The 25,084-nt window shown below is 34.7% G+C and overlaps 1 protein-coding gene across 8 annotated transcripts in view; it reads right to left on the reverse strand.

The window, feature by feature from the left end:
- Positions 1 to 2,141: 2,141 nt before the first annotated feature.
- The window catches only part of SCN3A (sodium voltage-gated channel alpha subunit 3), a 116,888-nt gene continuing 93,945 nt past the window's right edge, over positions 2,142 to 25,084 (reverse strand). For all 8 annotated transcript variants that reach the window (XM_034954407.3, XM_008974399.4, XM_034954411.3 and 5 more), the window contains 7 exons: positions 14,940 to 15,062; positions 11,890 to 12,162; positions 11,105 to 11,158; positions 10,143 to 10,280; positions 9,004 to 9,108; positions 6,882 to 7,152; positions 2,142 to 5,973 (listed from right to left, as the gene is read on the reverse strand). In XM_034954407.3, coding sequence (XP_034810298.1) covers positions 4,778 to 5,973; positions 6,882 to 7,152; positions 9,004 to 9,108; positions 10,143 to 10,280; positions 11,105 to 11,158; positions 11,890 to 12,162; positions 14,940 to 15,062 — 2,160 coding nt within the window. In that variant the 3' untranslated portion in view covers positions 2,142 to 4,777. The remainder of the gene's footprint in view (positions 5,974 to 6,881; positions 7,153 to 9,003; positions 9,109 to 10,142; positions 10,281 to 11,104; positions 11,159 to 11,889; positions 12,163 to 14,939; positions 15,063 to 25,084) is intronic.

Below are 25,084 nucleotides of genomic sequence, written 5' to 3' on the forward strand. Positions count from 1 at the left end.
TCCTATTGTTTACTCTTTTTGATTAATCTTGCCAGAGGTATAAAAATACTAGTTTTTTTTCTAAGAACCAACATTTGTCTGTATTTATTCTATTACTTTTTATATTTCATAAACCACCTTTCTATCTATATCTCTATCTATATCTCTATCTATCTATCTATCTATCTATCTATCTATCTATCTATCTATCCTCTTCCTCATCATCTCACTGCTTCTTGTTTCTTAGGGATTATTTCCTTGTTTTTAAATTATTCCTCAGCTCACTGAATTTTGGCAATATTTATTTTTTAATAAAATAGTTTTTTACTATAAATTTACCTTTCAGTATTATGTTACTTTCATGTAACAATTTCTTTTCTTTTTTTGTTATTTTTTTTTCTATTTTGAGACAGAGTCTTGCTCTGTCACTCAGGCTGGCGTGCAGTGGCTCAATCTCAAAGAAGAAGAAGAAAAGAAGAATTAAGAATTATCAATTATTTTCTCTGCAACAGAATTATAGATGTTATTATAAGAGAATGATATGCATATTTTATCCTTTTGTAATACAAACTTAGCTCTAGAGATTATAAGATTTAAGCCCAGTATGTTGAAGTGTTGTGGTAAATGTAATTAATGACAAAGAACTTACTACACTCGTGGTTTGAGGCAATTTTACAAATGACTAGTGATTTCTTGATTTTAATATCTTCTATATATATCAGATATTGTCTTTTAGAAATCTGTAACTTCACAGAGAAGAAATAATAGCCATAATTTCAGTTATTTAAAGCATCCTTCAACTTTATTGTATAAAACTTTTTGGGGATAAGAAGAGTTTTCTTTTTTTTTTAATGAGGCTAAAGTCAAAGCCAAATGTTGTGTTTCTGTTTAATGTTATCTTAGTAATGTTTCTAAAAGTCTATTGAAAATATACATTTTTTTCTCATTATTTCCCATATAGAGGAAATTACTCACTTTGAATAGGCAAAGTGAGTGATCACTTTGATTTTGAACATTGCATTTTAGAATTAAAGGCATACCAGAGATAATATTCTAAATTCAACATCCCTATTAATGATGGAAAAATCTGAGGGCTAGAATTTGATTTGCCTACATTACACAGCTAATTTGATGCCAAAATTGAAACTAAAAGCCAAATGTAAGGACTATTGGTTCCGTTCTTTTTACCTCTTTCATTTCCGCAAAAAAGGTCAACTGACTTTCTGTATGATTATTAAGTTGTTTGAAATACACAAAAATGGTTTTCTTGTTATTTTACCATATACTAGTTTTTTGAAAATTATTAAGATATATAAATTTATATATCCATTATCTTTTGGCTACAATATTTGAAAACCAGAACACCCATTTTTCTCTTCATACAAGTGTTTTCTCTTTATTAGAAAGCAACCATTTAGTTCACTTAGTGAATTCAAGTTTTCAAGTTTTATTTCATAGTATTGTCATTTCTATGGCAACTTGATTGATTCTACCTTCTTTTTTTTTTTTTTTTTTTTTTTTTTGAGACAGAGTCTCACTCTGTTGCCCAGGCTGGAGTGCAGTGGTGCAATCTCAGCTCACTGCAACCTCTGCCTCCCAGGTTCAAGCAATTCTCCTGCCTCAGCCTCCTGAGTATCTAGGATTACAGGCATGCACCACCACGCCCAGCTAATTTTTTTTGTATTTTTAGTAGAGATGGGGTTTCACTATGTAGGCCAGGCTGGTCTTGAACTCCCAACCTTGTGATCTGTCCGTCTTGGCCTCCCAAAGTGCTGGGATTACAGGCGTGAGCCACCGTGCCCAGCCAATTCTACCTGCGTTTTCAAGATAGAATCCTATCATGAAGTCGCATTATGGAAGTAGTTATTTCAAAAATATGTCAAATTATATTAGCAACTCTATATTCTGGACAGTATTTTCAGAATATCCTTTAGCTAGGTAGGTATATTTTTAAAAGTATTCTCCCTTTTCAACTAAAGTCTCTTCTGATGATTCTGGAAGATGGTCATTTAGGTATAATGCATACCAATTAATAGATTCCTTATAGATCACTTGGATAATGATTACAAAGGTTTTGCAATGCAATATTTGGCATCTCTGTGGTGTCAGTGAGATGTAGATGTGTAAATTGACTTGAGCAGAAAGAAGCCAATGAATTCCAATTAGCCACCTTATATAATTTATTATGGGAGAATTATGAAATACATATTTAGATCCAAATTGTCTTTAAAAATATGCATTACAACTGGAGTTTTCCACTGAGAATAAGAGTTTGGTTTTGACCTCACATAAATCCAAGGGTTCTTGAAAAAAAAGTTAATATAAATTCTCAATAACTATATCATTAATACCTTATGTATACATAGGAGTTTATATAATGCATTTAAGTAACAAAGAATGTAACATTTATTAGCCACCAAGTAATTAGGAGATAGCATCAATTATATTGAAAGAAGATGAGTTTAGATGCTTATAGCCAAGGGAGTTAATTGAAATTGAAAGCTATTGTAGGTGGTTACTACTATTATTATCAAACCTGAAAGTTGGAACATGTGAACTTGATCCTTTGCACACATAAAAGTTCACAAAGCTGCTTTTAATTTGCCTTTGTTCTGTAGTACTGCTTGGTGAATCATGCACTAGTTTGTTGTAAAATTCATGTAAACTTTTATGTATACAAATGTCAGATCAAGCACAGGTTTTATTAATTATATATATTTTAAACTGCCAACAGCAAAAAACAAAAACAAAAAACCCCAGAGGCCAATAAGTGAAATGCAATAAAAAATGAAATTTATTCTTTTGGCTCAATAATGACGTAGCTCACCATTCTTTTTAGCAATAGCAATTCCCTGCATGCAGTTCTTCAATACACTACAGTAAATAGTTTTGTAAAAAGAATTAACATTAAACTTTTGGTTTGTGCAAAAAACAAAAATTTATATCATGTTAGGTAATTGCACAACTTTGCTACTTTGTTCATGGCTAAAAAGAACAAAGTCCATGTTATATTTGTAATAGCTTTAGTGCAGCAGGAATTAAAAAAATAAGACTAGTCTGCATACGTAAATACTACAAAAGTTGAATAAAAAAAAACTTCTATGAATAAAAGGTTATATTGAGGCAACCATAGTTGGTAGAAAATGATCTAGGTTTGAGTGTTTGACCAATGTATCTCCTATTGGAATGGTAGAAAATATATTATAACAAAGAAATCCATAAAACCCATTATCTAACTTTTATTTTAGGAAATTATCCATTGAAAAATCTTATGGATTCAAAAGTTTGGAATTGTGATTAAAAATCAAAAGCAAAAGCATAAAGTAAAATAAATTGTGATGTCATCAACCTGAAAATAATTTTCTTATGTACAAAATGCTGACAAATAAAGTTGATTATATTTTTACATTATTTATATTTAAACAAGTTTTAGACATATTTTTAGCAAAATATGAAGAATAGGTTTTGTCAGTAGGCAGTATCCAGTGTGTTTCCTTGAAATCTAGAGAGATACCATATGATACTCATGTTGAATTAAAAGTGCAGAAGTAAAGGTGTTTGTAAATAGCTTCAAATTATTCTGCTTGACATAATGGACAGAGCAGGTTGAATTCATTCTATCACCAATATGTGACATTCTTTAACCAAGACTTGTGAAGAATGGATTGAGTAAAATAGAGCAGCATAGGCAATATTAACATGCATTAGTGATAGCCTTTAAAATATGTTTAATGAATGATACAGGATACATCCCTGTTGGAAGCTTGCAAAAGACACATACACTGTGGTACATATTTGATTTAATAGAAGTTGTTTATCAGGCTATATATATATTTGCCCAAACATGCACCACAGGATAAAATAACTATTTACATAACATAGGGTATTTAATTGACATAGACTATCAGCTTTGCTGAGAGCAGAAGATGGCAAAGCAATACTGCAGCAGAAAGTGGAACAACTATTCTAAAGCAATACTTTAGATATATTTTTCTAGAATGGATTTATTAGATTACTTTTTGGAAAGCATTTGACCTAAATTAAATATAGAGCTCTGAAACTTAGAATAAAATTTGCACTTGCTGAAACAGAATACTTTGCATAAAAATAATCCTTTAAATATTAGAGGAGACTTTACAGGCACATAACTGTTCAGATAGAAACAAACATAACAGACTAAAATACTTTCAAAATTAAAGCCATCTAGAAAGTGGAAGTAACTGAAACTGTAGCCATTACAATTCTTTTTCTGGTTTTGAGCAAAAATTTTATCTCTCTGGCAAAACAGCTTTGTCTGATCATTTGAGAGACTTGTAGAGTAGGACCACAGGGTTCTTGTATACTGTTTCTTCAACGTAAACCTCATTTACAAAAATAGTGACATAGTATTATGAATAAACTATGAATTGGGGACCATGGAAATGCACTAGAACAAATTTTGTAAAAATATGGCAGATATGGATGTTAAAAATAGAATGGATGCAAGGACTGTACTAAAGGTGTTTGGTGTAGTTACAATGATCACTTTGCACAACTATCCCTATAGTCTAGGTAGCCATTGGGTTTCTCCTCAGCAGTGTCAGCTGGTAATAAAAACAGCAACCTCTTGTCAATGTTGATACCCTGTCTCACAGAGTTGCAGTGACAGAGAGGTCACTGTCTTGTATAGGCACTGACTATGAGTATTTGTTAAAACAGTCAGTTTGGCATGGACCTCCTCTTGAAGTCCAGTTGACACATATACTTTACCTTCATAGGCTGTAAACAATTGATCACAAAGATAATTCTTTGTTTCTTTTTACTTTTGATTTTCTCTGACCTCTTTTCCTTTGCTTTCTTTTTCTGGTTTGTCTTTCTCAAACTTTTCCTTGTCTGGTTTTGTTACACTATCATAGGAAGGAGGAGAGGTGGTAGAGGAACTCCCATCTGTTTTTTCTGGAGTGGAGTTCCCATTTAGTTTGTCAATAATCATGTCTTGTTTTATAGGTAAGTCAATCCTCCCTTTAATTGCCTCTTTGTTATAGTTACTTGATATATTTTTTAACCTTTGCTTTAAAAGATAACATCTGAAATTACGCTGAATGATAGCGGCAGACACCTCCTCTTGTTTACGTTTCAAAGTGGTTGTAATAGGCTCATAAGAGACTTTGGAGGGGTTTGATGCCATAAACCTGTCTTCCATCTGTATTCGAAGGGCATCCATCTCTCCACTCTCACCCAAAACACGCTTTGTAAAGGCAAATAAAATATCAAGACAGTGGATCCGGTCACCACTGACCATGGGCAGATCCATGGCAATAAGCTGGACTTTGTTGGGTTTTGCTATGAGAAGAGGAGGATCCAGGGCAGCTGCAAAATCAGAGAGTTTAGAGAACTCTATAAACTGGGTCGCATCGGGATCAAACTTTTCCCAAACCTCATAGAACATCTCAAAGTCATCCTCACTCAGGGGCTCTGCACTTTCTTCAGTAGCAACACTGAAGTTCTCCAGGATGACCGCGATGTACATGTTCACCACAACCAGGAAGGATATGATGATGTAACTGACAAAAAAGAAAATCCCAACAGATGGGTTCCCACAGTCTCCCTTAACTGAGCTGCCAGGGTGAATTGTGTCAGGGTCACAGTCGGGTGGTGCACTATTAAGAATAGGTGCTAGCAATCCATCCCAGCCAGCAGAGGTTGTAATTTGGAACAAGCAGATCATGCTGTTGCCAAAGGTCTCAAAGTTGAACATGTCATCAATTCCAGCTTCCTTTTTAACATAGGCAAAGTTGGACATCCCAAAGATGGCATAGATAAACATGACCAGGAAGAGCAGGAGGCCGATGTTAAACAACGCAGGAAGGGACATCATCAAAGCAAAGAGCAGCGTGCGGATCCCCTTTGCTCCTTTGATCAGACGTAGGATTCGGCCAATCCTGGCAAGACGGATCACTCGGAACAAGGTAGGGGACACAAAATACTTTTCTATCATCTCAGCCAGAAACATACCTATGGAAAACATAGAACACAGCTAAACAGATAATATCTTTCACTTACATGATGGCTTTATCTTTTTTAAGGTCTATGAACACAACAAACTGGTTATGAATATGAGCCTTTATTAAATATTTGGATCCACTCCCTGACATTAGCAATTACAGATTACAGAGTTTTATTCAGTGATTCTGTAATGTCATAAACCAATATGAATTTTTGCAAAATCCAAATAATCTCCAATGGTAGCATGGCAATTTAAGATTATATAGACCCAATTTATATGAATTGTTATCCCTACACATGAATTGTGGCAATTACAAACAAAAATATTTCTGAAATCTCTGAATATATTGTTTTCTATTTTTTAATGATACTCTTCAGTTAGAGAGAAATGGGCCATATTTGGCATGAGGTTAAAGTTGAAGTTTCTAAATTTGGGGTTCTATAATTCCCCATCTCTCTTTTTCTCCTACTAAATCTCAACTCTTCTTTGAAGACCCACCTAGGATGCATCACCTTTATCTCTGGAAGCCTGTGTTAACTCATTCCAGCAGAGATGGCTACTTCCTCTTCAGTGCTTCTTACAGTACCAACTTTATTGCATTACAATGATTTGTTTTTTAAGCCATCTGCCTCTTTTAGCCTGTGACCTTGGTTTAAGATTAGGAGAGTACCTGATAATGTTTATTTCCTGTCTTCTTCACCTCTTTCCCAAATCTGGTATTCCTAACATGGTTTCTAACTAGTTAGCTTTGTGAATAAACCCAGGTTTCAGAGTTTTTATTCAAATATGCTAGTGTTGAACTTTACATCTATATGCATTATTATTCTCAGACCTAATTTCCATGTTAATCAGCTAGAAGGTCCTGGGGCAACTGTTTCTCTGTAACTATACCTCTTGGTAATTAAGCTGTTCTTACCTACAATGGAGAGAATCACCACCACAAAATCAAAGATGTTCCAGCCTATAGTGAAGTAGTAGTGTCTGAGGGAGACGAGCTTCAGCACAAATTCTCCAGTGAACAGAACAATGAACACTAGGTTGATCCGGGACAAAACTAGGGTCATGTATTTGCCCTGGTCATCCGTTTCCACCATCATGGTGACCATGTTGAGGCAGATGAGGATCATGATGCTGATATCAAAGACTTGTCTGGTTACAAAATCAAAGACCATTCCTTGGAATTTGTTCTAGAAAGTGAGAGAAGAGAAATAAGGTTACTATATATATTTCATAAAGAATAATGCAGTAAAATTGTAGATAAAGCCCTTCCACATACGGGATGGATGTGCACCCTCCTCATATTACCCCAAACAATTTTGTGTGCTTTTTTTCTCTTCATGTTAAAAAAAATGGAAAAAAAATTTATATAGCTAAACAAAGCATATTTGGTTTATATAGATCCTATGGAAAGACAAAGCTGGATGAGACATAAATTAAGGCTGGGCGTGGCAGCTCATGCCTGTAATTCCAGCACTTTAGGAGGCTGAGACTGGAGGCTCTCTTGAGGCCAAGAGTTCCAGACCAGCCTGGGCAACATAGCGAGACCTCATTTCTATTAAAAAAAAAAATTAGCCTGGTATGGTGGCACAGGCTTGCAGTCCCAGCTACGAGGGAGGCTGAGGTGAATCACTTGACCCCAGGTGTTTGAACCTGCAGTGAGCTATGGTCTTGCCACTGTACTCCAGCCTGAGAGACAGAGTGAGACCCTGTCTCTTAAAAAACAAAACAAAAACAAACACATAAATTTGTGACCATTGGCTGATAATATATGTAGTCTTTGCTTGATTTGAATAAGTATGATAATTTTTATAAAAAATAGTGACTACTAATAACAAAGATTTACAAAGTAGGTTAATATCAACAGATATTTAGATAGAGAATACACCAATTCATTTATCAATATTTTAGAAATTTTGGTTTATACCTTATTTCCCTCCCCTGAAATACATCAGTCATATTTCTATTGAATTCTACCTCTCTAGCTCTGTGAATCTATGTATGGGCTTGTTAATTTATCTGTATTTCTTTCCATCTGTCCTTCTTTACCTATGCCCTGTGCTTTAACAAAAATGCATGACTTTAAACACTTTTTTTCTTTGTCTTCTTAACAATCATCTCAGGAACAACATGCTTTCAAAGATTCTTATATTAATATGGCTAGTAAATACAGTTTTATTAAAGAAATATATTATTAATCATTTAGAGTAAAAACTTAAAACTTCATGGCTTACCAAAAATCAAAGGTCATGAACTGACCATGTTTTAATTTTTAAAGAACTCTAGTAAAGTCAGTTCAATCCTTTCCCCTCTTACCCTGCTCCCTCACATTCCAGCTCCAGCTACTCTTATAAATATGGTAAAGTCAAGTCACTTAGAGAATTTATGGGGCCTTGTCAAGTCCCAGTTCTGGCAATTACAAGATTTGTGACTTGGGGCATGATTCGTATGTTCTTTGGGCCTCAGTTTCCTTACTCCTTACCAATCTCAGAAAATAGCTGAGTTAGAGTCCAGCTCTGTGAACATAATCTGTCATTATTACATCATTCCATCATCATGAGGCTCTACAGAGTATGCATTCTGAATATGCCTTATTCTGTTTTGGTGTATTTGGTGAAACAAACAATTTTGATGACACCTTTTCCCTTTCTAAACAGGTTTGGAATATTTTCTAGTCTTAAGAATGGAGGGAGCAGAGAGTATAGAGGGAGGCCATGGAGAGTGGGATGGGAAGGCTAGAGGAGGAGGAACCAGGTGTGCTGTTGGTAGCAGGAAAGTGAACCTTGCTTTGGAAGTATTTATTGGGAACCCTGAGCTAGAAGTTTTCAACTCACAAATTATAAAGAACATTACCTCCTTTTTTTGGAATGTGGTAACTCCTAATGAGTGCAGAAGTTGTGAATTATGATGCAAAATATGAACTTTATAATTAGGGCTCAATATTGGTGATATCACCTAATATGTTCTGCTCCAGAGCATTGCTCAATTTGACCATATGGACGCATGGCTTTGGAACATTAAAGGAGACAAGTAATTCTTACTGCTGGGCGAGGTATGGGTTTCTGAGGTTTCTTGGATCCAAGTTTCTTCATTGCATTGTAATATTTTTTCTGTTCCTCTGTCATAAAGATGTCTTGACCTCCAAAGTAAAGACATAGTATAAAACTGGTTACAATTCTGTGTTCCAATAGTACTTTCACAAAAAATATTTGTCTTTCCTTTAATCTTTTCTAATTTTTAAGTGGATATTATCCTGCTACATATACATTTATCCTGCTTTTCCCATTTATGTGAAATTCTGAATATCTTAATATTATGCAAAATCCTTACGTACATAAAACTCTGATCACTACAGGATCCTAATTTGATTATACTATGTTTAAAAGTAGGCACAAGGGTCTCAAATATATTTTTGCAAAACAGAAAACATTTTCTTAGTCCATTTCACTGCCGATAATTTTACTTCTTCATTCAACAGTTTTTAACACTTTCTGTGTGCTAGACAATGTGCTGGGTGTCAGAATTACATAAATATATAAGATACAGTATTCTGCTTCTAAATGGAGCAGGAAACTGAAAACGTAGGTGGACAGTGTATGTTGATATGACAAAAAAATTAAATGTACTGCAGAGGCAACAATGAATTCAGAGACTCAGAGACAAGCTGTTACATAGCTTACCCTTAAGCTAGGCCTTAAAAGATGATTATGGGTTTTCTAGGAACATTCCAGGATAAAAAAAAAAATCACAAAAAGCCATGGAGGTACAAGAGAATGCTTGTTCAGAAAAGGGCAGAAAACTCATATAGATGTTTGGGTGGTGACTATGTAGTAGGGAAATACACATGTATAGAGTGAAGTGTAGGAAAAAATGAAGATGGAAAACTGGGTGGAGGTAATTCCTGAAAGGCTCTGTAAGCCAAGCTAAAGCACTGGAGACCCGTTGGATGGGTCCGAAGGAGTGGACACATTTTTGGGTCAGAAAGCTATCCAATAGATAAACTTTGAGAGGAGCCACTGACTAGAGGCTGGAATCCCTGCAGCTTAAATAACCACATGGGCAACTGAAAATAATATAAACATGATTTAAGTCTGTCATGACCACAGGTATTCTGGTTATTTGGCTGTGTTAACAGACAGAACCTCAGAATGAAGAAAGGTAAAAGCTAAAGAATACTTATCTTCTTTTTCTGCTGGTTGAAGTTATCTATGATGACACCAATGAATAGATTCAGAGTGAAGAATGACCCAAAGATGATAAAGATGACAAAATATAAATACATGTACAGATTTTCTTCATATACAGGCTGAAGTTTAACCTAAATGATATTGAAAATATTAAATAATATGAAAAATACTATAAATACTTACACTAAATCAGTAATTTATTGAGTGCTGTTACTTAATACAGTGCTACTTTTGCCTTACCCTGAGATATTGTTCTACAAAAACAATTTTTTAAAACTAGTATGATCTAGTAAAATGAAGGTTTGCAAGTTTTATGATTGTTCTTGGTTCTGTTTTCCCATTGTGCCTTACATTTAACATATTCTTTAACATAAATACGGTGATATAAGCAGGGAAAACATTTTGAGCCTATTATTAGTCATAATTTTTTGCAATATTTTCTGTTTGGTTTTGGAAATGCTGAATTTTGGAAATACGGCTTTAAGAGCAGAACATCAACTTCTAAGAGGAAAATTCAGCACAGATATATTCTGTGGAGTTATTTTTATTTTTATTTTTATTTTCTAAATTGAGTGTCCCTGAAACTTGCTTGCTTTTCTGTATCATGATATTCTTGGAAGCTGCTTCACAGAGTCTGGTTTATCATACTCTCCAGGGATAGGGAGAGACAAGTTACTTCCCCACTGAACAACTTTTCCACTCAGAATAGTCTCATTTACTGGACCAATCTAATGTCTTAGGATCCACGCAGCTAGATATCCTTTCATATTAGCTACATATTGTATATTAGGCACACATTAATCAAGCATCATCTATATTGAAGCAGACTGTTCATTTTTTATATGCAATATTAAATGTTCTAATATAGAATTTTGGATGTTTCAGTGTTTAAATTACCACCAATATTCACCATAAGAAATCTAGAACCTATAAATAATATTTGAGTGATACTTACATCTCGTGAATCAACAGCTGCATACATAATATCCATCCAGCCTTTAAATGTGGCCTGTAAATAACATATATTTGAATTGTTCATAAAAATTTCACCTAACAATGACATTTAACCAGATGAAAATCTGACAGTATTATAACAAATAACTTTTTGTACAATATTGTGAAATTTCATATCAAGAGATTGAAATAAAATTGAAATAGAAAAACATTTGTATTTAAAGTCTGGAACTTGTTTCCTTTTTTTTCTTGAAAGTATTCTATTTTCTTCCTACACTAAAATTTAGTGAAAGACTTTATTCATGAAACTGCCATCTCAGTCCCAATTCCCTTATATGTTAAAGTGTAAGCTCTATGATTTGCATTTTGACACATAGTAGAATCATATTTCTTAGACATTGTTATAATAAATTATCTGGCTAATAATTTATACATTTAATTCATCACTACAAATATGCATTGTTATTTTAGTACCTAAAGTTGCTCCTTTGGCAATAATTGATACAGAAAACTAAAAATGATACCAGTACCCAAAAATATAACAAAAAAGAAAGCAGAAATATAAAATCACATTAAAACATACTAAAAGCTTAACACTAAGGAAAATACATTATAAAATAATTGTAACATCTTTTTTATGATCAATTCAAGCTGATATTATAGGTGTTATCATTAACTTTTTTTCATGCTGTCAAATGTTAGTCATTCAAACGAAGAACATCAGGGAAATAATCTTGCTTGAAACATCTTGAAAACTTTTTCAAAACTCGTACAGTAGCCACTTACCACTTGAAGCAGTGCAAGATAGCCAGCGCCAACGTTATCAAAGTTTACTTTCACGTTTTTCCACCGAGCTTGCTTGCCAAGAGCCTGACAGTCACTCAAATTGTTAACATCACTAACGTCAAACATGTTACCCGTTGTCATGTTAACACAGTGGTAGAACTTGCCAGCAAACAAATTCACACCCATGATGCTAAAGATCAGCCAGAAGATGAGACAGACCAACAGCACATTCATGATAGAGGGAATTGCTCCAACAAGAGCATTCACAACCACCTAGAAGAGACAGCGAGGGGAACATAGCTTACAAACCTTTTGAATGGAAACCATTCCTTCAATGTATTTGTTTAGTATTAATATGTGCTTGAAAAGAGTTAAATAAAAATCTAGGTGGACAAGTTGTTTCTTCTAATTTTTCTAGCACATATTTGAAGGAAAACAAACAATGACACAACTAAAGAGCTAAGGTTTTAAGGAAAGCAAAATATGCTACAGTATGAAAAGAAATCATTAAAAACCTGGTATAGTAAGATGGAGTCAGAAAATGTTTGTATGCTGGGGAAAAAAGAATAGAAAGATGCATTAAATGCCAACAGAAAAAATAATCATCTTTCAGTAATACATTTTAATTTTCAAGAGTGTTAATGAATGAATGATAATTTGAAAAAGCGAGTAAACAAACCCTTTACAAATAAACAAAGTATTAAAAATGCCTTAAATCTATATTCTCAGATCAAGTTAACTTTTTATGACTACGAAGAACGGGATTAGGAATTTACTGGGTCCCTTTTTTCCCCTGTTAGTAAATCTCAATAAAAAGGTTTATTAAGTTAGGGGGAAAAGTGGAATTTATATCTGGTCGTAACAGTACTGGATAAGTTCCCATTATTATTACTTCACAATCTCTTAAACGTTCACTTTGGAGCACATGCTACTTCATCAACCCAGGCTGACCTATTTCATGAGAGGAAAATTCATTCACTTCTCATTAAATTCAGAAGATATTAAGATGTATTTTGAAATCTTTATGAAAGTCGACAGTAATTTTTCTTGTCTAATCTAGTTCATATTGGACCATTCTGTTAATCATTTATGTTAAATAAAAGTATTGTTTTATTTTAAAATACTGCAAACATTATTTTAGAAATCAATACCAAGGAATCTTAAATTGACATCAAAACCAGAAATCCAAAATTGTAAACATTTCCTATGCTACTTGAATTTTGTTTCTTTTGGAAGTTAAGCCATATGCATTATACTTGCCAGGGAGAGAATGCATTCACTGGGTTCTTAGTTTCTGTTTCTGGCTGGGCCCGTAAAGTCCCTTCCTCATCCCTCTTTTCCACTTATCACTAGAGATAGAAACTAAAAACCATGGCTTCAGGCTGTTAATAGCCTAAAACAATATAGAACAACAACAATAACAAAATAAAGCGGGTTGGACAAGTTTGGTACACACCACCACAGGTTCTCCTGTTTTCAAGTAAATGCATAATACATGATCATAATTTGCATCTGGAATATTAATTGTGCTATATGACTGAATTAAAAATTCTAAACTTTGAATATTTTCCAGATTAGAGAAAATTTATAAGTTTTAAATTTTGCTCAGTTGCTATCTCCCCTCATAAATGAACTGTTAATAGGAAACATGGAACCAAATGAGAGCTTAAGTATTATGAGTAATGGTATAAGTTTGGTTTGAAAAGAACTTGAAATTGTATAGTAATTTTTATGAATTTTATCTTGTCTAACTTTCTTTAGCATTAGCAAGGAAATGAAATTACAATGTAAAAACCAAATATTTCTTTGATTACAATGATTCTGGAGAGTCTGGAGAATGGCTTAATTCTCCCTGATGGGTGAACTTTAAAGTCAAGGTTGAAATATTTTTATTGCCCCAAACCAACCATCTCCTAACATCCTAACATGAAAGCCCTATGACCTACACTAAATTAAATATCCACATGCACTCACAAGCCAGATTAAACAAAACTGGCCTTTGTGCTGAATTCTACTGAGGGGCATGGCAAATGGGTGGTATCTATAATAAAGTGTGATTTTATGTTTAGATGCATAATATACATATTAAGGAAGAGAGGTGGGGAGGAAAATACAACTGCTATAGAAAAAGTGAACCTTATTCAGAATGCCCAATTAGAAAAAAAGATCTATAAAACAAACTCTGGGCCGGGTGCAGTGGCTCATGCCCGTAATCCCAGCACTTTGGGAGGCCGAGGCGGGCGGATCATGAGGTCAGGGGATCGAGACCATCCTGACTAACACAGTGAAACCCCGTCTCTACTAAAAATACAAAAAATTAGCGGGCGTGGTGGCGGGCACCTGTAGTCCCAGCTACTCAGGGGGCTGAGGCAGGAGAATGGCGTGAACCCGGGAGGCGGAAGTTGCAGTGAGCTGAGATCGCACCACTGCACTCCAGCCTGGGCGACAGAGCGAGACTCCGTCTAAAAACAAACAAACAAACAAAAAAACCAAAAAACTCTGGAGGTTGCCTGAAATGCTTAATTACCTTAACCCTTCACTTTGGATGTTATTTAGCAATTTGTTAGAGGCTAAAATTCAATGTTGTTTCCTTATGCAATAATTTTTATTACTGATATCAATTCAAGAAGCAAAGCACACAAAACCCATTTTACCTTTCATTCATTACCAGTAGTTTTGAAGGAATCAAACTATTGAGAGAAAGAAACTCCCCACCACGGATGAATGTCAGTAGTCAGTAGTCATTTCAAGGGGTGTAAGCAATGAAAAGAAATAACTGGCAGTCCAAGGTTTTTGAGTGTTGTAGAAACATATTTGAACTGTGACAAGAAGACCTGGATGCTAGTCTCAGCTCTGTCCTCCCAAAATTCTGAGAGCCTGTTTAAATAAACTCCAGTTTCAGAAGGCTAGGCTTTGTGATCTCTAAGATTTTTGCTCTAATTCTGTAATTCTATGAAATAAATATCAGAAGAGTATGGCACCCTTTTCTATCTAAATCATTACCTACATGTAATTTTGACATGAATAATTAGAGTGTCTATTCTTCTTACCCTCATGCCTTCAAACCGGGATAAGGCTCTTAGAGGTCTTAAAGCTCTTAATGTCCGTAATGATTTGATGGCACCGAGTTCTGAGTAGCCAAGAGCATTGGCTACCAGGCTAACCAAAGAAACCTACAAAAGGAAAAAAAAAATTAATTAGTTCACCAAGAAATAAACTGTTGACTGAAGTTATAGGGTGTGGTATCTATTTAGTGCAGACTAAATACTAATTTGGACATACCTTGGCAACTTTCATCTTCCACATAGTGGGGTCATCTTATATTGCCAGTCTCATCTCATACTATTGCTTTTTTTTAACCAATGAAACCAGAATACTTGCCCATATTTATCAACACGTGTCAATATCTCCAGTTAGATATTTTATACCATGGACCCCTTTTCAACTTGTGCATATACCACTGATAATTCAGGATTGAGTTCAATGCCAGATCCTCCATGGATGTGTGCTTAAAATTATTGATTAGAAATAATGTTTCTCTCTTGAGTTTATGTAATATCTTAGTTATGCATTCTGGAAGCATTCACCATGTAATAGCGTTCACTGATTAGATATCTTATCTCCCTTTCCAGATCGTATACGTTTTTTTATCAGCTGGGATGAAACATTGTTCTCTTAACATGTCTAACGCTGTCTGGTCAGATGTACTTTAGCCAAAATATGTTGGATAAATAATTATTCCAGGGAAAATTTTTATCCATATTGCTGGACTTAAGATTTAGAATATAGTCCTCATCATTCAGAGAGATGGTACTCATCATTCAGAGAGATGGTACAGCTTCCTGATACAGGCTGAGCATCCCTAATCTAAAAATCTGAAATCTAAAACGCTTTGAATGCTAACATGACACTCAAAAGAAATGCCCATTGGAGCATTTTGGATTTTGGATTTTTCGATTAGAGATGCTCAACTGACATAGAACGAATATTCCAAAATCCAAAACACTTCTGGTTTTTGATAAGACTTAACTTGTATTTATACTAAATTTTACTTAAATATATGAAAGATCAAAGAAGACATGTCCTTTTTTGGGGGAGGAAGTTTATTTGCTTTAATTTTCTTTCAATATAATAACATGTCTTCATGTATAAATCCAAAGATATAGCTACCATTACCATCACCTCTTTATGTGTGAGGAAGTTAGAGCGCCACCCCCACCCACAACAAAAGGATGCACAGCTAATAAGAGTAGAATTGGCGATTTGAACCCAAATAATCTGACTTCAAAAGCATATCTTAACCTTTTGCATCCATTAAAAATGTTTCTTCTTCATCTGAATCATAGAGCACTGAAAATGATTTGAATGACCATCTTCTCAGTTCTTTCAAAGATGGTACATAACTAATGCTTTCCTTAATTCATAAGAGAGAAATTAATTCATTATATCCACAATGGCTTAAGAGCATTAGGGCTTAATTTCCTATGAAAAAAGGCTGTTGAAAATGAATTTAAGTGAATCCTCCCAACAATCCTGTGAAATATGATGAAATCAATAATGTGCCCAAGAACACAGGATATAAAGAGTGATACCAAAACCAGAACCTAGGCTTTAACAACATATGAAGCCACTGTCCTCTCATTGTTTAATTTAGCATACATTTTAAGAATTGAACAGAATAATACATGACTTGACTGCTAAACTTGATTAGTGGCAGGATAATTGATTGAGCTATTCATTTCTGTCTTAGGTTTGCTGTTATAGAAGACTGGAAAGATTGGAAAGGTTATTAGAGAACACACAGGCTTCTATGTTCTATGCTCCTTTTCCTCAGGAGGAATTAACAGCTTCTTTATGTTTCTAGAGTTACTATCTGAAGATTTTTCTCAACCTCCCAACAAAGTCCTTTATTTGAGACATGGGATTTTAAAGGGACGTGGCTGCAAATTTCTCAAGACCTTGAAGTAAGGAAGCTCATGCTTTGAAAAGAAAAGTAAAACTGGGTGTGATGGCCTATGCCTGTAATACCAGTACTTTGGGAGGCTGAGGTGGGAGGATCACTTAAGGCCATGAGTTCAAGGCCAGCCTGCGCAATAGAGTGAGACCTTATCTCAACAAAAAAATTTAAAAAATGATTAGCCAGGGATGGTGGCTCGCACTTGTAGCCTTAGCTATTTGGGAGGCTTAGGCAGGATGATTGCTTAAGCCCAGGAGTTCCAGGTTACAGTGGCTATGATCACACCATTGCACTCCAGCCTGGGCTATAGAGTGAGAGCCTCTTTTCTCTTTAAAAAAAAAAAAAAAAATAGTAAGGTAATATCCAGAACAGTGGGTTCGGGAAAGATAGGAAGTCATGAGTTTAAAGGTTGAAAGGCACCACCTGCATCTAACCACCCTACATGGCATGGAATTGTGTGTTGTTAGAGAAGCTGGGCTTAATGAAGCTACACTTATTTAATGGACCTAATGGCCCAGAGGACATAGTGCCAGAGTTGCAGCCACAATATGTGAGGATCAGAGGAAATTAGCACCACATTTCTAGGCTACATATGTCCTAGAATTTCTAGAAGTTCCCAAGGAGAGATCATAAAAAACTACCTGACATTGGATTTTCTGACAAATCTGTGCTGGGATCTGTTGCGTATTTGACTTATATAGGAAAATAAAGGGAATTTAAAATATTTTTAGGACTTTGAGAATACTCACTGCAGATTGGTTTAATCAAATAACTTAAAATGATTTTTCCACGCAAATTACTCTGATAAGATTATCACAATCTGATCAATCACATACATAAATATTTTTTTCTGGTTTGCATGACTTAAGCTACAATGTCATTTTGTATAAGGCAAAACCTTATTTTAGTGGTTTAACTGATGTGAAAAAATATGCTTTAAAAGCTATTTTGAAATGAGATCTTTCAAATCTCTATTATAAGTGGAGATAGCTCCTTGCAAGAATTTTAAAGATTTGCAACATACATAAAGTTTGAAGATAATGACTACATTGGTAGGGTGCTTTACAATTCACAGTGATCTCTTTCACTCATTATCTTTGTGTCTCAGAATAGTGAAATGACCACTCCAAGGAAAGATGGCCACAGGTAAACATATAACTAGAATTTAAGTCTTCTGTTTTTATGTCTAATGTGTTTTTCACCTTAGCAAATTTGTCCCCAACCTTTCAATACATAGTGTTTTAATATTATCTCTTTTGTGCTAAACACAAAAGGCACTCTTGCCAATGTGTGCAAAGTATGAGATACCCATTTCCAAAAACTAAATTTTTAATATGAATTTACATGACCCTAGGTACCATATCACACTACACAGTAAATAAATGGAAATGTCTGTGATAGAGGTGTCAGGGGTTGGTTCAGTTGTCATCCACACCTTTCCATATTCTTATGGCAGCTGAGACTGAGAAAGAAAATAATAATGCAGGATGGAGTTGATGGTTCCAAAGAAGATTCTGGAAATCCTGTGATTGGTTAAGGAACCAAACAATAGGAATTTTTTTTCCTTGAAAATGGCTAAAGACAATGTTTAAAGTTCAACATGAACAAATAAAAGATAAAAACTCTATATCACCTCCATACATTCTGATGATATATTTCAATCTAAAAGCTTGTATAATTTTTGATGAGATCCATAAGCATTCTCATTAAAATCAGAATAAAAGAATATGCCCATCAACAACATTATTATTTAACACTTTCTGGAAAAAGAAGAGTTATAAGAATTAGAGAAGTGGGAGAAATCATTGTTTGCAGATATATTGTTGTTATCTTAAAAAATCCCATAAGAGAATCAAGTGAAAAACTATTATAAACAATAATCTAATTATTTTAGGCGGTTGATAAATACATTTTTCATCTTAACTTTTAAAAAAGTTCGTGTAGGAGTCTTTTTGAACTACAAAAACTTTAAAAATATAATTCAGAAAAAGTAAAAGTATAATAATAATTTAAAATTTTGTAAAGAAGAAAAGCAGAGAGGACAAATTTCACCAGATATGGATTATAAATATACAGTAATTAAAGCTGTTATATTAGCAGACAAAGAATGAATGAAATAAAATAAAGCTCAAATTAGCATGTGGATACTGAGATTTAGCACATGGATAAGGAGAGAATTTTAAATGAGAGGAGAAATAGAACAACTGATTATTCATTAAATGAGAAGCCAGATAGAAAAAAATAATACTAGAGCCTTACCTCACACCTTACACCAAATTAAATTTCAGGTTGGTCAAAAATTAAAACATAAAATATAAACTAATGGACAAAGAAATAAACAAAATTCTCAAACTAAAAAACTGAAAAAAAAAAAACCCGGAATATTTTTAATAGTCTTGAAATGGGTCTTCATAAACATGAGAAAACCAAGAGGAAAAAAAATTCTGATAAATTTGACTAAATCAATATGAAAAATTTATACATGACAAAAGAATTCAAGAGACAAAAGCTCAAATTAGAAAAATATTCATACCACATGTGACGAAATACTAAATTTCCTTAATATAAAAAGAGCTCCTACAAGTCATCCAGTAAAAGCTCATTAACCAAATAGTAAAACACACAGATTCTTTCTAAACTTTTACTATATCTGTTTGAACAACATATTTATTTATACCCCCTACTGAAGTTCAACTAGAAGAAAAGCAAAGGAATAAAGACAAAGATAATAGAAGAAGAGACAACAAGAAGAGTTTTAAAACATTCTGGACTGTGGAAAGCACAGGAATAATTACTTTCTCAACAGAGAAAGAGCAGCAGAAACCCAGGTGCCTGCAAAAGCAACTCAAATTGTTTCAACAAATGATCAGAAGGCTCTGGAACTGGAGGCATTTGGTTGCTCAAAAACAGAGGGGCAATTGATGGAGCTGAAAACAGAACTGATTAAAATTTTGCATACAGGAAAGCTAGACACTCTTGAGTCCCTTCACCCAGTGCTCTCCAACCCTTCAGAGAGCAGAATAAAATACAACTTCACAACTTCTGGAGTAAAATCTGTACTTGCTACAGACATCAGAACATTTAAACAGTTATCTACATTGTTGTTGGGTTTCCCTGCAACACCACAGGTGTCTCTTCCAGTATATCCTGAAGTTGAGTTTTTCCCATTAATAGTACTGAGGGGCTTAAATAGCACATGGTATTTAAGCTCAGTATTTCTTAGGACAAGGGCACCCGGAATTTCAGATTGCTAGCTGCACACCTTCCTGCTTCCACCACAGAGGAGCCCTATTTCCTATCTGCTGAGTAGTTCCTAGAAAAGGGCTCAGGTAGTGGTGAGGGGCAGGTACAAAGCTGCCATGGGAATGGTAGCAGAGAGCTCTAGTGAAGATGGGAGGTTGGGGATACTTGTGACAGAGGGATTTGGCCAGCTGGGGTGGGTAAGGTGTACAGCAGGAATAGAGCGCAGGCTTCCAGAGGCTGTGGGAAGTGCAGTCTCTATGCAATCTCAGTCAGAAATGGAAGTCCAGACTGGGAGTGGTGGCTCATGCATGTAATCCCAGCACTTTGGGAGACTGAAGCAGGAGGGTTGCTTGAGCCTAGGAATTTGAGGTTACAGCGAGCTATGATTGCACCACTGCACTCCATCCTGGGTGACAGAGAGAGACTTTGTCTCCTAAAGAAAAAAAAAGGATAATTTATTTTTATGTAAGGGGAGTTTGTAAGTTTGTAACTCAAGGGCCGCCTCTTTGCTTTCTCTTCTACTTTTATCTTTATGGTTTATTTATTGGTCTTTAACTTTATACATGATTAGAAAATTCACAATGCTCACATGCTATATAAAAGCAAATACCGTGGTCATTGTGGTATTGTTTATAATAGCAGGAGGCAGACGATCTAAGCGTTCATCCCTGGGAAAAGGATGAGTAAAATCTGGTGCACTCATCACTGGTGACTACAATATGGTACAGAGAAGCCATGAGTTTCACAGGAACTTCACTGAAACATTCCAAACACTATGTGCAGTGGGGGAGGGGTCTTTAAAATGAAGACTTTGAATCAGGTGATCTCTCTAAGTTTATTTCTTTGTCTGGAATTCTTAATTTGGCAATTTAAAGATGATTAAATCAAAATAACACTATATGTTCTTTATGTCGAAAAAGAACAAATCAAAGTATCTTTGTTAATAGATGCATCATCTTCAAGCACACTCCTAGAAAAAATTTTAAAGTGCAATTTTGATTCATTGTGAGCATAATTACTTCTGTTTATGAAGTGTGTAATTATGACTGTATCTTCAGGTGTAATTATTTCTTTTTGGAAAGATATGAATTGTTTTTGACATTTTACATAATGAATGTATGTTATATGTTACTTAACTAGATAACTACTCTGTGCCTCAATTTTCCCATCTACACACTAGAAAAGTAACAGTAGATGCTGCATAAGTTGTTGTGAAGATTAAACAAATTAAGCATTGAAGACAAAGGACAATTTATAGCTCAATTAAGGTTGGTTGTTATTAGTATTACAAATGATAACACTTGTTTGCCTTTACTGTCACCATTTAGAATCCTGGCTGATGAATTGCATCCCACGGGGAGGCCTTTAAGAAGAGAAAGAGTGATGTAGGTCTTCCTAAAACATATATTTGCAGAGGTTGTGACTGGAGGCAGGAACATTTAGTAAGCTATTGCTTGGTCCAGTTGATTGCAGTGGTGTTGATGTGCTGAAGAGGAGGGGTGAGACTGTCCACTCATTTATTAGTCAATAAAATGGAGAAGAACTTGCTGATTGATTGGTTGTGAGGGGTGAAAGGCAGAAAGGCTGAAGATGATATCTGGCCTGGATTTATACAAACATTACCATCAGACTAAGTAGGGAATTTGGAAGAAATGCATGACTTAGAGGGGAAACATGATGAACATGTGCAGATAACAGGTGTATTAACATGTATTATCTAGGAAGCAGTTAGAAGTATGGGTTGGAGTTTAACAAAAGACCAGAATTAGAGATTAAAAGTCTCTATTAAAAGCCATACTCTTTCAAAGAATGGGCTATAGAAATTTATAGCTACATTAGTAGGATTATCTTTTTAAACCTGGCCTGTGAGAAATTTTTCTTATTAATTAATTAATAATGCTAAAGGAGAATTAAATTCTTCCAAGAAATGGACAAAATGAATCATTTCTATCAGAAGACAATTATAGAAAAAGTCAAATCACATACTAGACTGTTTACACGGAAATATATCTAGAGAGAGAGTTCAGAAATTAATATGAAATGACAATAATTTATAATTATTTAGTTCCTTTACCCCAAAGCTCTTTTTAATTTATTCTAATTCTCTGCACAAGAGTGCTAGATAAAATTCAAGGCAGGTGTCTGCATATTAGCAAGGCACCATCTCATTGCTTTCATTCACCACCACTTATACGCAATCACCTTCGGTGTCATGTGGGAACTCTTTGACTAGTTCAGCACAATATGCCAAATAGATCTGTGCCCTATTGTAAAATATGGATCAAAGAACCCAGTGTTGGGTAAAGGTAGCTCTACCACCTACTAGCTGTATGACATTTCTAAACCTGTGAAATAGAGATAACATCTGTAGCAAAATAGAAATAATAATACAAAAAATCAAAAGCTTGTTAAAAAGATTAATAAATACTTTGTAAGTAAAACAGACATTTATAATGAGGTTTGTAATGTAGGGGTTAGAAACACAGTCATTAGAGCCAGACAACTTGGGTGCCAAATCCAGCTTGGCCACTTATTAGTTCTGTTAACATGGGAAAGTAACTTAACCTCTCTTTGTCTTAGCTTCCGTACCTGCAAATTGAGAATAGTTGTTTCTAACTCATAGAATTTTGAAGATTAGATGAGTTAACACATGTGAAGTGCTTTTGGTGGCACCTGTACACAGTGTGCATTAAATCAGGGTAGTAATTTTCACTATTATTATGTAAGGCTCTTAATTAGTGCCATTCCCACAATAAGTGCTTACAAAGTACTAGGCATAATATCTTGCTACTACTATTACTACTAATAACAATCTAGCTCTATTATTGAGGTTGCCAATATGTCAATAATAAATGTCAAGAACTAAGGCAGGAAATACTAGATTCTAGGGGTTGCTAGCAAATGGAAATACATATTAGGATCAGAAAGTGTCCCTATGGTGGTTTTGTTCACCTCAACAGAGCAGCTTATGGGATTCTAAGGAGCATGTGATTAAGCAGGAAAAGCATTCCAAAGCCATAATATCAAGCATCTCCTTTAAACCTGTGCTGTTAGTGAAAATTACCTGTGAGCAATAAATACTTCATGATGGTTGAATCTTTTACTAGAGTTTGTTTTTCACACATTAGCATGTTAGGATGTTTTAGAATCAAACGAAGTTTTTATGAGAGATGCTCAGATGCATTTTCTCAGAGATGACTGCAAAAATTGATTTTTTATGAGAGATGCTCAGATGCATTTTCTCAGAGATGACTGCAAAAATTGATAAGGACCTCAAGAAATCTGATGTTTTCAATACGTTTTAAATAAATATTAATTAAATTATGTATTTACTTCATTGTGTGGTCAATAGCAGCATCTATAGTATAGTTTGTGTAGTTATAGAATGGTATAGTAAGGTATATTTTGTTTTTTAAAATGAACATAGTATCTTTTTGACCTTCAGCTGAGAAGAAAAGAATTGTACAGAATCTGAAAAAGTGGTCCTTCTAGTGCAGTATTCTGGAAGGCAGAGGCATGACTTAAGTTGCCCTTGATTCCATCCTGAAGTATCATACTTGCTGTCTCCATTTCTTCATCTTCATTATTTTCTCTCATCCACAACACCAATGACCTTCATTTTGCCAAATCCAAATGTCAATTTTATATGCCAATATTGCTTGATTTTTGACTTTTTTTCACGGTAGCCTTTGATAAAATTGATCACCTCTCCTTTGGGAAAACCCAACTATCTTCTCTGGGTTTCTATGACACCATGCATATTTTGTTTTCCTTTTAATTACTACTTCTCAGTCTAATTTACTGGCTGGTTCTCCTTTGCCCAACTTCTAAATGTTATAGTGTCCCCAGAGTTTGGTTCTGGGTTGCCTTGTTTATTTGCAGTCTCTGCCTAGGTGAGCTAAAACAGGTTTGTAGCTTCAAATGCCATATACATCTCGATGAACCTTAAATTTATATACATAAGATTCTGGATTCTCTCCTGAGCTCTAGATCTATATAAAGTTCAGTACCTTGTTTTGAATGTCTAATAAACATCTCAAATGAATATATATCAAATGAATACATCTCTCTCCCACCCATCATCTACCTACCCTGCCAAATCTTTTTCTGATATTCCCCATCCCAGTTAATGGTTCTATCCTCTACCCATTTGTTCACGGTGAAAGAAAATCCATTTGTTGAATCCTCTCTTTTCTTTACTCCACATATCAAGCCTATCAGTAAGTCTCATCACCTTGGTCTAAAATCTCCACTTTCCTGCATTATTAAAACAACCTCCTAATTGATCTTTCTGCTTTTACTCTTTGCCTCCCACTCTCCATAGCCAGATATGATCATTTTGTAACAGTAGGTCAGATCCCTGCTTATCCTGCTGCTGGGGCTTCTCATGGTGATTATAACTAATATACGATAGATTACATAATGTTAACATATATGATGTATAGTAAATTACAATAAAATACGAACTTCTTGCCATGGCCACTATGTACTTTTTGAGTTCGGTTTCTACCACTCTCACTCATGTTTCATCACATACAAGTACACCAGTTTCTTTCTGTCTCTTTTATCTCCTTGGCTCATTCCCACTTCAAGTGCTTCTGCTTCTTCTCCTCTCTTCTCCCAGGTCTTCGAATGACTGGTACCCTCCCCCATGCACCCCCTTAGACACCCTCTTGGACACTAGCTGACACACTGCTCCTGCCCTCCCTCCGCTTCCCCAAACACACAGTAATTTACCAGCCTAGTACCCTGTTTTATTTCATAGCAGTGATCTGCCTTTATCTTATCTTTAGATTTTACTTGTTTACACGTTTCCTGTCTGTTCCTCTCCTCCAATAGAGTGTAAGCTTAACAAGCCTAGGTCTGTTTTGTTCATTTCTCCTTTGTCTTGAATGGCATATGATCCTTTATAAGGTACTCAAAAATATTTATTGAATAAATGAATGAATTTTAGGAAATTACAAAGATATCTCACTATAAATCTAATTTTACTTT

Source organism: Pan paniscus, chromosome 13 (assembly GCF_029289425.2).
Source record: "Pan paniscus chromosome 13, NHGRI_mPanPan1-v2.0_pri, whole genome shotgun sequence".
NCBI lineage: Eukaryota > Metazoa > Chordata > Mammalia > Primates > Hominidae > Pan > Pan paniscus.